The sequence below is a fragment of the Echinops telfairi genome, unplaced genomic scaffold (assembly GCF_000313985.2).
Source record: "Echinops telfairi isolate 266 unplaced genomic scaffold, ASM31398v2 ScPeMD7_443;HRSCAF=831, whole genome shotgun sequence".
NCBI lineage: Eukaryota > Metazoa > Chordata > Mammalia > Afrosoricida > Tenrecidae > Echinops > Echinops telfairi.
Window position 1 is genome coordinate 83,240,758 of NW_022104341.1, and position 12,144 is coordinate 83,252,901.

Genomic DNA, 12,144 nt, shown 5'->3' on the forward strand with positions numbered 1-12,144 from the left:
TCCCAGCTCTTTCTTCTATTTCCCTTGATTCTCCTCCTGTCCCACTATCATGCTCAGTCCCCACCAGGATTTCAGCACTTCCTCTTTGTTACTTTACCCTTGATCATGCCCTACCAGGCCTCCCACACCCTCCTCTCCACCGATTTGGATCACTTGTTGTTCCCTTGTCTCTGGGTTTGTTAACATCACTACCTTTCCCCCCACATCCCCCTCTCCCATGTCCCCCGGAACTGTTGGTTCCATTGTTTTCTCCTCCAGATTGTTCATCCAGCCTATCTTATTTAGACAGACCTGGTAAATACTTTAAAAAGGCAAGAAGGACTAGGAAAGGAAGGGGATGGAAACAGGAAACACAGAGGAAGTAGGGATAAATGATAGTGCCTTGTGGGAATTGCAGTCAATGATGTATAAAATGTGTGTGAATTACTGAATCAAAACTAGTTTGCTGTATAAACCGTCACCTAATTCACAATAAAAAGTTTTGTTTTATAAATGACACTACATGTTACACATGGCCTTGCGTAAAGTCCTTTTTCAATAAAGGACCTTATCGGGACAACTGGTGAAATGGAATGAGTTTTGTGGTGGTTATTGCTGTTAGGTGCCATCGAGTCAGTTCTGACCTTGAAATCAGCAGCCCAACACCTGATTCTGTCCAATACGCTTCACCAACACCATACTTCATATCCACCCTTTCTTCTCAGGCTTCATTATTCATTGTTCTGCTTTTGCTTTCCATATGAAGGGACTGAAAGTATCATGGCTTATGTCGGGTACACCTTCGTCACTGGCAGACTACAGCCTTTGGTAAATGACAGTAATATATCAAGATTAGTTTCCTGATTTTTATGGTTTTGAGTTTTTTTAAAAAGTGACCTTGTTTGTGGGAAATGCACAATACAGCATTCAGAGGTAATGGGGCATCAAATCAGTTACTTTCAAATGTCAGAAAGAAGAAAGGAGTTCTTTTTACTATTCTTGATACTTTTATATAAATTTTAAATTCTTTCAAAATAAATGAAAAAATGCTAACAGTGTATTGGCAAAAATATAGAAAAATTTGCACTCTTATGTTGCTGGTCCCTTGTGGAGGGCAGTTTAGCAGGATGGATCAAAGTTACAAATCACACATCCTTTGAACAATTTAACTAGCAATATTTTATCTTACAAAATATGTTGTAAATGTGAGATAATGCCTGTATGTCATTCACTCCAGCATTGTTTGTAATTGGAGAACGTTGGAAACAATCTCAACATATAGCATTAAAAGACTGATTAAATTTATTACTTTAGTTCCAAAATCTCTCATATGCAATTCCAAAGCTTGAAGGGGGAAAAAAAGAAAAAGAAAAACCAATTCTTTCCCCATAAATCTAAAAAAAAACCTTGTCTCAACTGGCATGCAGCATTTGGTGTTTCTCAATACTTTTAGAGAAACCCCCTCTATTCACCAATTTTTGTTGCTTTATATGGTTTGTTGTGATGGCTTTTTATTTTCTGACTCAATCTTAATAAAAAGTCATATTTGTATCCCCTTGGTAAAAAGGGGAAAAAAAGGTTATAGATCCAAGCAAGACAAAATCCTTGACAACTTCAGTCTTTTCTCTGTTTATCATGATATGACTCATTGGTCCATCTGTGATTCTCTTTATATTGAGTTATAATCCATACTGAAGGCTGCAATCTTTGATCATCAGCAAGTGCTTCAGGCCCTCCCTTTTCAACAGGCAAGATTGTGTCACCTGAAAATCACATGTGGTTAATAAATCCTTCCTCCAATCCTGATGTCACATTCATCTTCATGTAATCTAGCTACTCTGATTATGTTCATCATACATATTGAATACATATAGTGAGAGGATACAACCCTGATGCACACCTTTCTTGATTTTAATCCATGCAGTATCCCCTTGTTCTATTCTCACAACTGCCTCTGTTCTTACAACTGCCTGTATTGATCCATGTACAGGTTCTACATGAGCACAATGAAGGGTTCTGGAATTATCATGCTTTTCAAGGCTACCCATAGTTATTATCCACACACTCAAATGCCTTTGCATAGTCACTAAATCAGAAGTAAAAATCTTTCTGGTGTTCTCCTTTCAGCCAAAAGATCCAGCTGACATTAGCAATAATATCCCTTGTTCCATATCCTCTTCTAAATCTGCCCCGAACCTCTGGCAGCTCCCCACCCATATACTGTTGTAACCTTTGTTGGATGATCATCAGCAAAATTTTATTTGTATGTGACATCAATTGTTCTATAATCAAATATTGTTATATAATTTGAACATGCTGTTCAGTCACCTTTCTTGAAATGGTTACAAATATGGGTCTCTTCCACTCAGTTGGCCAAGGAGCTGTCTTCCACATTTCCTGGTATAATGCTTCCAGTGCTTTGTCACCTGGTTGAAACATCTCAGTTGGTAATTCATCAACAGTGTACAAAAACCAAACTCACTGCCATGGAGTCCCATAGTGACCCTATAGATGGGATAAAACTGCCCCTGTGAGTTCCTGAGACTGTAACTCTTTGCAGGAGTAGAAAACCCCGTCTTTTCCCCTTGGAGCGTTTGGAGGTTTCGAACTACTGACCCTGTGAATTACAGCCCAATGCATATCCACTATGCCACCAGGGCTCCTTCCATCAGCACAAGACCTCTTTAAAGTATTGAAAAGCAAGGATGTTGCTTTAAGGACTAAGGTGCACCTGACCCAAGCCATGGTATTTTCAGTTGCCTCATATGTATATGAGTGTTGGACATTGAATAAAGAAGACCAACAAAAATTGACACTTTTGAATTATGGTGCTGAAGAAGCATGGACTGCCAAAAGAACTAACAAATCAGGCTTGGAAGAAGTACAGCCAGAATGTTCCTTAGAGGCAAAGATGGCAAGAGTTCACCTCCCATTCTTTGAACACATTGTTAGGAAAGACTAGTCCCTGGAAAAGGACATCATGCTTGCTAAAGTGGAGGGCAGCAAAAAAGAGGAAGGCCTCCGACAATATGGCTTGACAGTGGCTGCAACAGTGGACTCACACATAAGAACAATTGTGAGGATGGTGCAGGACTGGGCAGTGTTTAGATCTGTAGTGCACACGGTCACTATGAGTCTGAGTCAACTCAACAGCACCTAGCAACAGCATGACCTGAAGAGGGAGCCCTGGTGGCACAGTTGTTAAGAACTTGGCTGCCTGATATCCAAAAGGTTGGCAGTACAAACCCACTAGCTACTTCATGAGAGAAAAATGTGCCATGCTGCTTCCCTAAAGATAAGTTTTGGAAATGTTTGGGAAGAATCAACTTACAACAACAGCTTTGGTTGTGGGGGTTTTTTATAGGGTGTTAAAGTTTTACAGGTACAATAATGATCACAACTAATGGAGAATATAAAGTTTTGTGAGGGCAAAAAACAAAGGCAGTCAGTGACCATAACTGAATGGATTCAACAATAAAATGTGAATATGCTGTTGACTAGTTTGTTGGTGATAAAACAAGTTAGACTGTTCCATGAAGGACAACATTAAAGATCAATCCAGACTATTCTGCAGACTGGCTGCAGAAACTTAAGAATCATCAGGTATAAAATATATACAAATCTAATTTTAAAACCTGTTGGTCATGAAAAGATGAAAATCATATTTAAAATTTTGCCAAGGTGTACTGAAAACCCTAGTCCTAATCTATGTACAGTGCATATGAGCCAGCTGTGTTCTGGTCCATGGTCTTCAAAACAAACACTAACAAGTGACCTCTGTCATTATTTTAAGGTTTTGAGGACTCTTAAGCATAGGTTGAATTGTTTAAAATATGCCAATGCAGCACACAGGTAAAGCTGTAAAAAGTCAACATCTAAAAAAAAAACATAGTTCAAAAGGTGTGTATAATTTATTAGTATATACACAAAGCATGGATAATCAGGTATTTTCTAATTGCATCATTGCACAAAAGCTGGCTGGCAACAAGAAATTGTATAATTTTATTATTCTTGAACCACAGGCTACACATCTCCCTCTTGAACTTCTCCTGAAAAGTAACATTTTTAACATTTGGTTTCTCCCAGTGCAACATCTATAACACAATCTTGTGACCAACGAATTTCTCTACCAATGTAAAGTAAACTGGAGACAGTGTCAAAATGTTCATGGGAAAAAATCCATTATCTTTTCATTCCATTTTTCTGCGGACTTTAAAAAATTGTTTTAATTGAGCTATAATTAATACATCATACAATTCAGTAGGTCAATCATATTAAGAAGGGTTATGCAATCATCACCACAATCAACTTTATAACATTTTCTTCTTGTACCCATTGCTGTTGACTCCCCATTACCCCCTAACTTCCCCTTCTGTGCCCCCAGGTAATTATTCATCCAGTTGCTGCCTTCATAGATCCACCCATCCTGCTTTCCCTTTGCAGAAAAACAAAACAAAGACCAAGAAAACAAAAAACAACCCAGCAACAATAACAAAACAAAAACTTCAATGGAAAAGGAACAGACTATTTAAAAGCTAGAATAAATTCACAGTGGGTTAAAGGGGAGATCTAATGTCAAAGGCCTATATTCCAGCCCAACTACAGCTGCTGATACTTAATTTACAATGTTCTTTGTCTGATATTAAAGCTATTCATGTTCCGGACTATTTTCAGTGGGGATTCACGGGAAAATCAATCCACGTAGGAACCCTGCAAATGGATTTTGGGCTTCCACTATCATCCATAGCCTTCCAAAAACAAGCTGTTTAGAATTTAGGCTTTGGTGTTGCTCCCTCCTCTAGGTTTGGATTTTTAAATTTATAATCCAGGGATCACAGGCTTGTGTGCTTTTTCCATGTGAATTTAGCTGACTATTTAGATGTCTGCTTGCTTTGAGTCAAGCTTTTAAGACCCCAGACACTATGATAGCCAGGCACCATCTGATTTCTTCACCACACTTTGCTGTAGTACACATATCTTCAGTGATCTCATGAGGGCAAGTGCCAGGCAGGGCCTCCATAAACTTTTTTAAACCCTTTGTACTTTTTTGTTTCATACTCTATTCCTGCAGAAGTTAATGGGAGCCTATGCATCTGAGGCTTCCTAAGTAAGTTATTATAGAACCTTAATCATACGTGTCTTAAAGGATGCTATTTATACAAACTGATACTTAGAATGTTTGGTAAATATTTGGCCTAGACTTTGGCTTACAGTAGTGTTTGAAAATGACTGTTAAGGATTAAAATGTATCCCCCCCAAAATGTGTTGTCAATCCTAACCTTTATCTCTGTGGTTATAATCCTATTTGAGAATGGGTTGTCTTTGTTAAGGAGCCATGGTGGTGTACTGGGTCTGCTGACCATCAAGTGAACAGTTCAAAACTACCAGTCATTCCATGGGAAAAGACAAGGCCTTCTACTTTCATAAAAAGTTAAAGTCTCAGAAGCCCACGGGGACAGTTCTACCCTGTCCTATAGGGTCACTGTGAGTCAAAATCAACTCAATGGTAGTGAGGGGTTTTTTGTTTGTTTTTTAGTTTGCCAGAAGAATGCGCAAACCTGTTTTGGAGCAAATACAGAATCTTCCTTAGAAGTGAGAACGGTGAGATTTTGTCTCGTGTACTCTGGATATGTGATCAGGAGGACCAGCTTGTTATTTTAGTGTCTTCATTGTGTGAATGGGATAGGACTAAGTGTGGGCTGTGTCTTGATTCACAGAGGAAGATCTCAACAGGATGGATTGACACCGTGGCAGCAACAATGGGCTCACACATAAGAGCAATTGTGAGGTGGTATAGAACTGGGCTTTACTTTGTTTTGTACACAGGGTCACTGACTCGACAACACCTAACAACAACAGCCTTGAGTCAGTCTCTTAAAATACATAAAAGGAGCAGATTCAAAACAACAACAAAAAAGGAGCAGAGTAAGCAAGCAAAGATGAGGGAAGATAGGTGCACCATGACTCCATACGACATGAAGATCACCAAAGTGCCAAAGATTGTGGACCTTCTCCAAGAGCTCATAGAGAAAAAGCCTCCCCCTCGAGCTATCACCCTGAATTTAGACTTCTAGCCTCTGTAAGGCGCTCTAGCTTAATTGAAAGCATTAGTCAAAAGCAAGACTCCAGAAATTGATGGGATATCAATTTGAAATGTGTCAGCAAGCTGACAGAGCACTGGAAGCACTCACTAGTCTATGCCAAGAAATGTGGAAAAGAGCTACGTGACCTACTGACTGGGAAAAATCATTATTTGTACAAATAAAGGTGATCCAACAGGATGCTTAAATTATAGAACAATATAATTGGTAATTACACACAAGTAAAATGTGCTAAAGATCGTCCAATAAAAGTTGCAGCAGTATGTTAACGGAGCTGCCAGAGGTTCAGGTCAGATTCAGAAGAGGATGTGGAACAAGGGATGTCGTTGCTGATGTCAGATGGATCTTAGCTGAAAGCAGAGACTACCAGAGAGATATTTACTTCAGTCTCATGGACTGTGCCAAGGCCTTTGACTTTGTGGACCTTAACACACTATGAATAACCTTGAGAAGAATGAGAATTCCGGAACACTTCATTGTGCTCATTAGGAACCTGTACATGGCTTAATAGAGGCAGGTATGAGAACAGAACAAGGGAATGCTTCGTGGTTTAACATCAGGAAAGGTATGTGTCAGGGTTGTATCTTCTCACTCTATTTATTCAATCTGTATGCTGAGCAAATCACCGGAGAAACTGGATTATATGAAGAAGAATATGGCATCAGGATTGGAGGAAGGCTTATTAACAATCTGTGATTTGTAGGTGACACAATCTTGCGTGCTGATGAAGATCAAGGACTGAAGCCTTCAGTGTGGAGTACAACTCTATAAAGAAGGCTAGAATCCTCACTAGTGAACCAATAGGTAACATCATGATAAACAGAGAAAAGATTGAAGTTGTCCAGGATTTTGTCTTGCCTAGAGCCACTATCTTTGTTCATGGGAGCAGCAGTCAAGAGTTCAAAGGATGCAATGCATTAGATAAATCTGCACAAGACCTATTAAAAGTGTTGAATAGCAAGAATGTTGTTTTGAGGACTAAGGTGCAGCCTGGCCCAAGCCATGGTATTTACAGTTGCTTCAGGTGCATGTGAATGTTGGACAATGCAGAAGAATCCATGCATTTGAATTATGGTGCTGGGGAGAAATATTAAAAGTACCATGGACTGCCAGGAGAATGAACAAATCTGTCTTGGAAGAAGTACAACCGGAATGCTCCTTAGAGGCAAAGATGGAAAGAGTTCATTTCACATACATGTTGTCAGGAGAGACCAGCTCCCTGGAAAAGGATGTGCTTTATAAAGTAGGTGCATAGCTATTACGAGGAAGACCTCCAACAAGCTGTACGGACACAGTGGCTGCTACAATGGGCTCAACCATAAGAACAGTTGTGAGGCCGGCGCAGGACAAGGCGGGTTTTGGACTATTGTCAGTAGGGTCAGTATGAGTCAGAACTGACTCGATGGCACCTAACAGCACCATCAGAAACAATGTGTTTAGAGCCACCTACTTGTGGTTTTCTTCCTAGAGCAGCACTAGGTCATTGAAACAGTGCATCTGGGAATAAAGACTTAAAAGAATTGTGCATCAGTAATGGGAAAAAATGGTCTCAAACATAAAAACAATTATGAGGCTGATGCTGTTTGATACACTGATGATACAACAGTGTTTCCTTCTGTTGTACGGCACCTAACAACAACAGCGAGAAAATAAGGATCCATTGGAGCACAGTGAGGTGAGGACTGGGCTGCTAACCAAAAGGTTGGCGGTCCAAACTACCTGCTGCTCCGTGGGATAAAGGGCTAGCAGCCTGCATCTGTGAAGATGTACAGCTGTAGATGTTCTAGGAAGCAGTTTTAACTCTGCCTATAGGGTGAATATGAGTCAGAATCAGCTTGCTGGCAGTGAGTAACCAAAAAATACTCCATCTAGCCTCTTTACTTACACCATAGGTTTATGGGATAAAAGTAACAAGTCAGTATAAACAGGGAAGTACATCACCTGGAAGTTCATGTCGTCATTCGGTGCACTTCAGTTGGTTCTGACTCGTAGCGACCATGCACAGCAGAATAAAACAGCGGATGGTCCTGCGCCATCCTCACAAGGAAACACACATTCTCGGATTCAACTCCAGACCAACTAAATCAAACTCTGGGGGAATAGCTCCAGTACCTCTGTTTTAACAAATTCCCCAAGTTATATTTTTCACTTACATGAACTTATTTTTATTTGACACAAGGAAACTGTGAAAGCACATGCTTTTTTGCTTCTAGAGGAGACACCACCTCCGTAGTGTTTCCCAGTGTCACTACACAATGACAAACAGGGTCTGTGCTGCATTCCCCAACGCGCATTTTATCAGTCCAGCCATACCGACAGGCTGGAGGCCATTTACAGAGTAGAATTTTGGAAAATTATCTATATAATTGCAAGGAACTCCAGTTAATACCAACCACTAATGAAATTGAAGAATTCTACCAACTTCTTCAGATGCATTGATAATTACTGGTGATTGTAATGATGAAGCTATTGGTCTTGCAAAATTCTATCATGGGATCTCCAGCTTCATTTCCATAACCAGGGCTATATTTTTCAAATCCTGAACTTTTCTCTTTGTTTCCAACAGTCCAATCACTAGTAATTACAAATGCATCTTGATTGCGTTTCTTTAAATCAATTTCAGACTGTAGAGCAGCGGTTCTCAACCTATGGGTCGTGACCCCTTTGGGGGTCGAACGACCCTTTCACAGGGATCACCAATTCATAACTAGCAAAATGATAGTGATGAAGTGGCAACGAAACTAATTTTATGGTTGGGGGGCCACCACAACATAAGGAACTGTATTAAAGGGTCGCAGCATTAGGAAGGTTGAGAACCACTGCTGTAGAGGTTGGTAGATTTCTTCAATTTCATCTTTGGCATTAGTGGTTGGTGTAAATTTGAATAATAGCTAGATTAACTGGACTTCTTGGTAGGCATAGAGGTATTATCCTAGGAGCATAGGGACCCTGGTGGTGTAGTGGGCTACATGCTGCTAATCACAAAGGAGCAGTTTAAAACTACCAGCCATTCAATAGAAGGAAAATGAGACTTTCTACTCCTGTAAAGATTTCCAGGCTCAGAAACCAACGGGCAGTTCTACTCTGTCCTATAGGGTCACTATGAATTGGAATCGATTCAGTTAATATAGAAAGAAAGTGTTTTGAAGATCATCAGTTTTACATTCAACAATTCATACACATTCTGTTTTATTGCATTCATTAAAATTCCCTCAATGTAGCATTACCCAGCCTGTCTCCGTTCCTCCTTTATTAACGCTTCTGAAGTTAGTCTTTGGGTAAGTGCTGCCTCTCTTGGTCCCAAATAGTCTCTTATTCTAAGGTATTCACACATCAATTGTGTTATGATTTCCCTTATGGACCTGTCTGTCATTTGGCTGAAAATCGAGCCAACAGGGAGAATTCAGTTCCAGACCTGAAGAGTGACCAAAGACCATAGTCTAAGGGGGGTTCAGTCAATGTCTGATCAGCAAGCTTGGACTCCTTCGTGACTTTGACTTTTGTTCCACATCTTTCTTTCCTTGTGCGCAGCAGGATCTTCTCATTTGATGGCTTTCAGAGCAGTTAGTTAGTGATGGTGATCAGGTACGGTCTAGTTCTTCTGGACTTAGAGTGTGCAGAAGGCATGTGATCCATTAGTCCACCGGACTAATTCTTTACATGTGTCATTTGTACCTTTGGATCATTCAGCTTTCCTCCACCAATCAATAGTTTCACCTTAGTTGGCCTCCTATGAGTTTTAAGACCCCATTCACTACTCACCAAAATAAGATGTAGACCTTGTGTTATGACGATTGCCCTTAGTATCCCCTGAAACTATGGTTCTAAGCCCAAGACATTTTCAAACTTTTTCTTCTGTATGCCCTGCCACATTCATAAACATATTTACAGCAAAAGTAAACACCCCATGTACAAATTCCCTCTGTCAAAACCATATATATCTGTGGGTACACTCATACTCCCCCTCCCATACCAATTCAGTCCATGTATCTATCCACGCATCTACTCAGAGATCGCCATTACCCCAGGATTGTGTATATAGTAATATTTACCTCTGTAGATTGCCTTCAACTCTTACACAGCTCCCAGTGTCTTCCCCTACCTTCATCATTTGTTTTGCCAATCTCCCTCTTAACTATGTACTGTCTTCTCCTTCACACAAGTAAAATCTACTTGATTTTCTGTCCATTTTCTGTAACTACCCTATTCCTTCTTTTTACTTGGATATTTTCTTAATTTCAATCTCTGTTCCCTGTTTTCAGTCTTGTAGATTTGTTTTCATTTGGAGATTTAAACATCAGAGTTGATTTCTGGGTAGTATTGCCATGTGTACTAATCAGGTTATTTTCTGCTGTTGTTGGTTTTTTGTCTGAAGAACTCCCTTTATTGTCTTATGTAAGATTGATCACAGTTTTTACAAATTCCTTTCATTTCTGTTTATATAAAAATGTCCTGGTTTTGCCAGCATATTTGAGGGGTAATTTTGCTGGTCATATGATTCTTGGTTGGCTTTTTATTTTCTTCAGTTTTATATGTGCCAGCCCATTTGCCTGCATGTTTTTGTTAAGAAATCAGAAATTTGACTTTATCAACTAGTTACAATGTAAAATAAATGCCCTACTTTTTTGTTCTTTCTTTACACACTCTGACCTTAATGAGGCATATCCCAGTCTTTCATACACTATACTGCCTTCAGACGGCAACCTTCACTTCACATAGTAACATGTTCTTCCTGCAGTGTCTTCCTTCACTCTGCATGCTTTGTGTAGAATCCTTGCTTACTGAATAAGCAGAGCCAGCCTGCCTCCTTTTTGTTCCAGGGGCTGCAGGAAGAGGCAAACAATGGGGCTGACATAATGCGGCTTGCATAAGTAGCCTTCAAAATTCATGTGACTAAGAAAATTATTTTTAGGACTTAAGGGCCCTGAGTGTAGAGGGAATAAAGGATTCTGAAGGGTAGAGGCAAATCACAATGTAGAGAAAAGTGAATTCATGTGGGTGCCGGGAAATGCAGGACCCTCCTGAGAGAGTTCATTGGAAGCAGAGTTGCCCACCCAAAAGGATGGTAGCACTCAGAAGCATTCAGTGAATTAATAGTCCAATCAGGTCCTGTGTAATCAGCTGACTGATCGAGGAAGCTTCAAAGCAGACCTTATCCTTGCTCCTTCTCTCTGCACTCACAGGGGACACTCTGAGGCTCCGAACAATCCTGGAAGCAATACAGAAACACATCCACTCTTCTTCCCTCATCTTCAAACTGGCTCAAGATGCATTCAAGATCGCTACTCCCACAGACAGTAGTACTGACAGCACCCTGCTCAATGTGGCCCTGGAGCTGGGATTACAGGTAGGAGGGAGGAGTGAGCCATCCCTGCTTTAGCCCTCTGTCCAAGTGACATTTGACAAGACATAAGATCCCGTGGGGCCTAGGCACACACAAGTCTTGTTCTTTCTGTGTCCCCAGAACACAAGTTCTAGGTTATTCTAAGGGCTCCAGAAAGGGTTTTCCATTTTTAAGGTAAGACCAGAAGAATGTAGTTTTAGGCTCTGTGGTGGCTCCAACTCTCCCCCTCCTCCTCACCCCCCACTCCTGCAACTCAAGCATGGAGTGCTAATAAGGACTTTAATTTTTACATTTCATGGGAGAAGCTGATCTGATGGTCGGGCATCAGAGGGGTGGGGCAGACATGAAACAGACTTTACGGGGAAACAGCTGCTTAAAGCCCCAATAAATATTTGATGACTAAATGAATGGCATGCTGAAGGTCAAAACACTAGGCTAAGACCCTGGAAATACTCTTTTGTGCCCAGGTGATGCGGATGACCTTATCAACTCTTAACTGGAGGCGGCGGGAGATGGTGCGGTGGCTGGTGACTTGTGCCACGGAAGTGGGTGAGTCTCCCACGTCCCCCCACCCCCCAGAGGAAAGGAGTCTCTAGGCCCTAGACAGAACAGTGAATCCTTAGAGGGCTTACAATCCCACTACTGACAGCCTAAGGATGAGGCTGCGGGCAGGAGGAGGAGATGCCCTCGCCTCTGGGACCGTACCCTGATGTCAGCAGC

At 40.8% G+C, this 12,144-nt stretch overlaps 1 protein-coding gene across 1 annotated transcript in view; it reads left to right on the forward strand.

The window, feature by feature from the left end:
• Positions 1-12,144, forward strand: part of ZSWIM5 (zinc finger SWIM-type containing 5) — a 77,861-nt gene that overhangs the window by 62,246 nt on the left and 3,471 nt on the right. The window contains exons 12-13 of the mRNA XM_045291770.1: positions 11,264-11,427; positions 11,892-11,973. Coding sequence (XP_045147705.1) covers positions 11,264-11,427; positions 11,892-11,973 — 246 coding nt within the window. The remainder of the gene's footprint in view (positions 1-11,263; positions 11,428-11,891; positions 11,974-12,144) is intronic.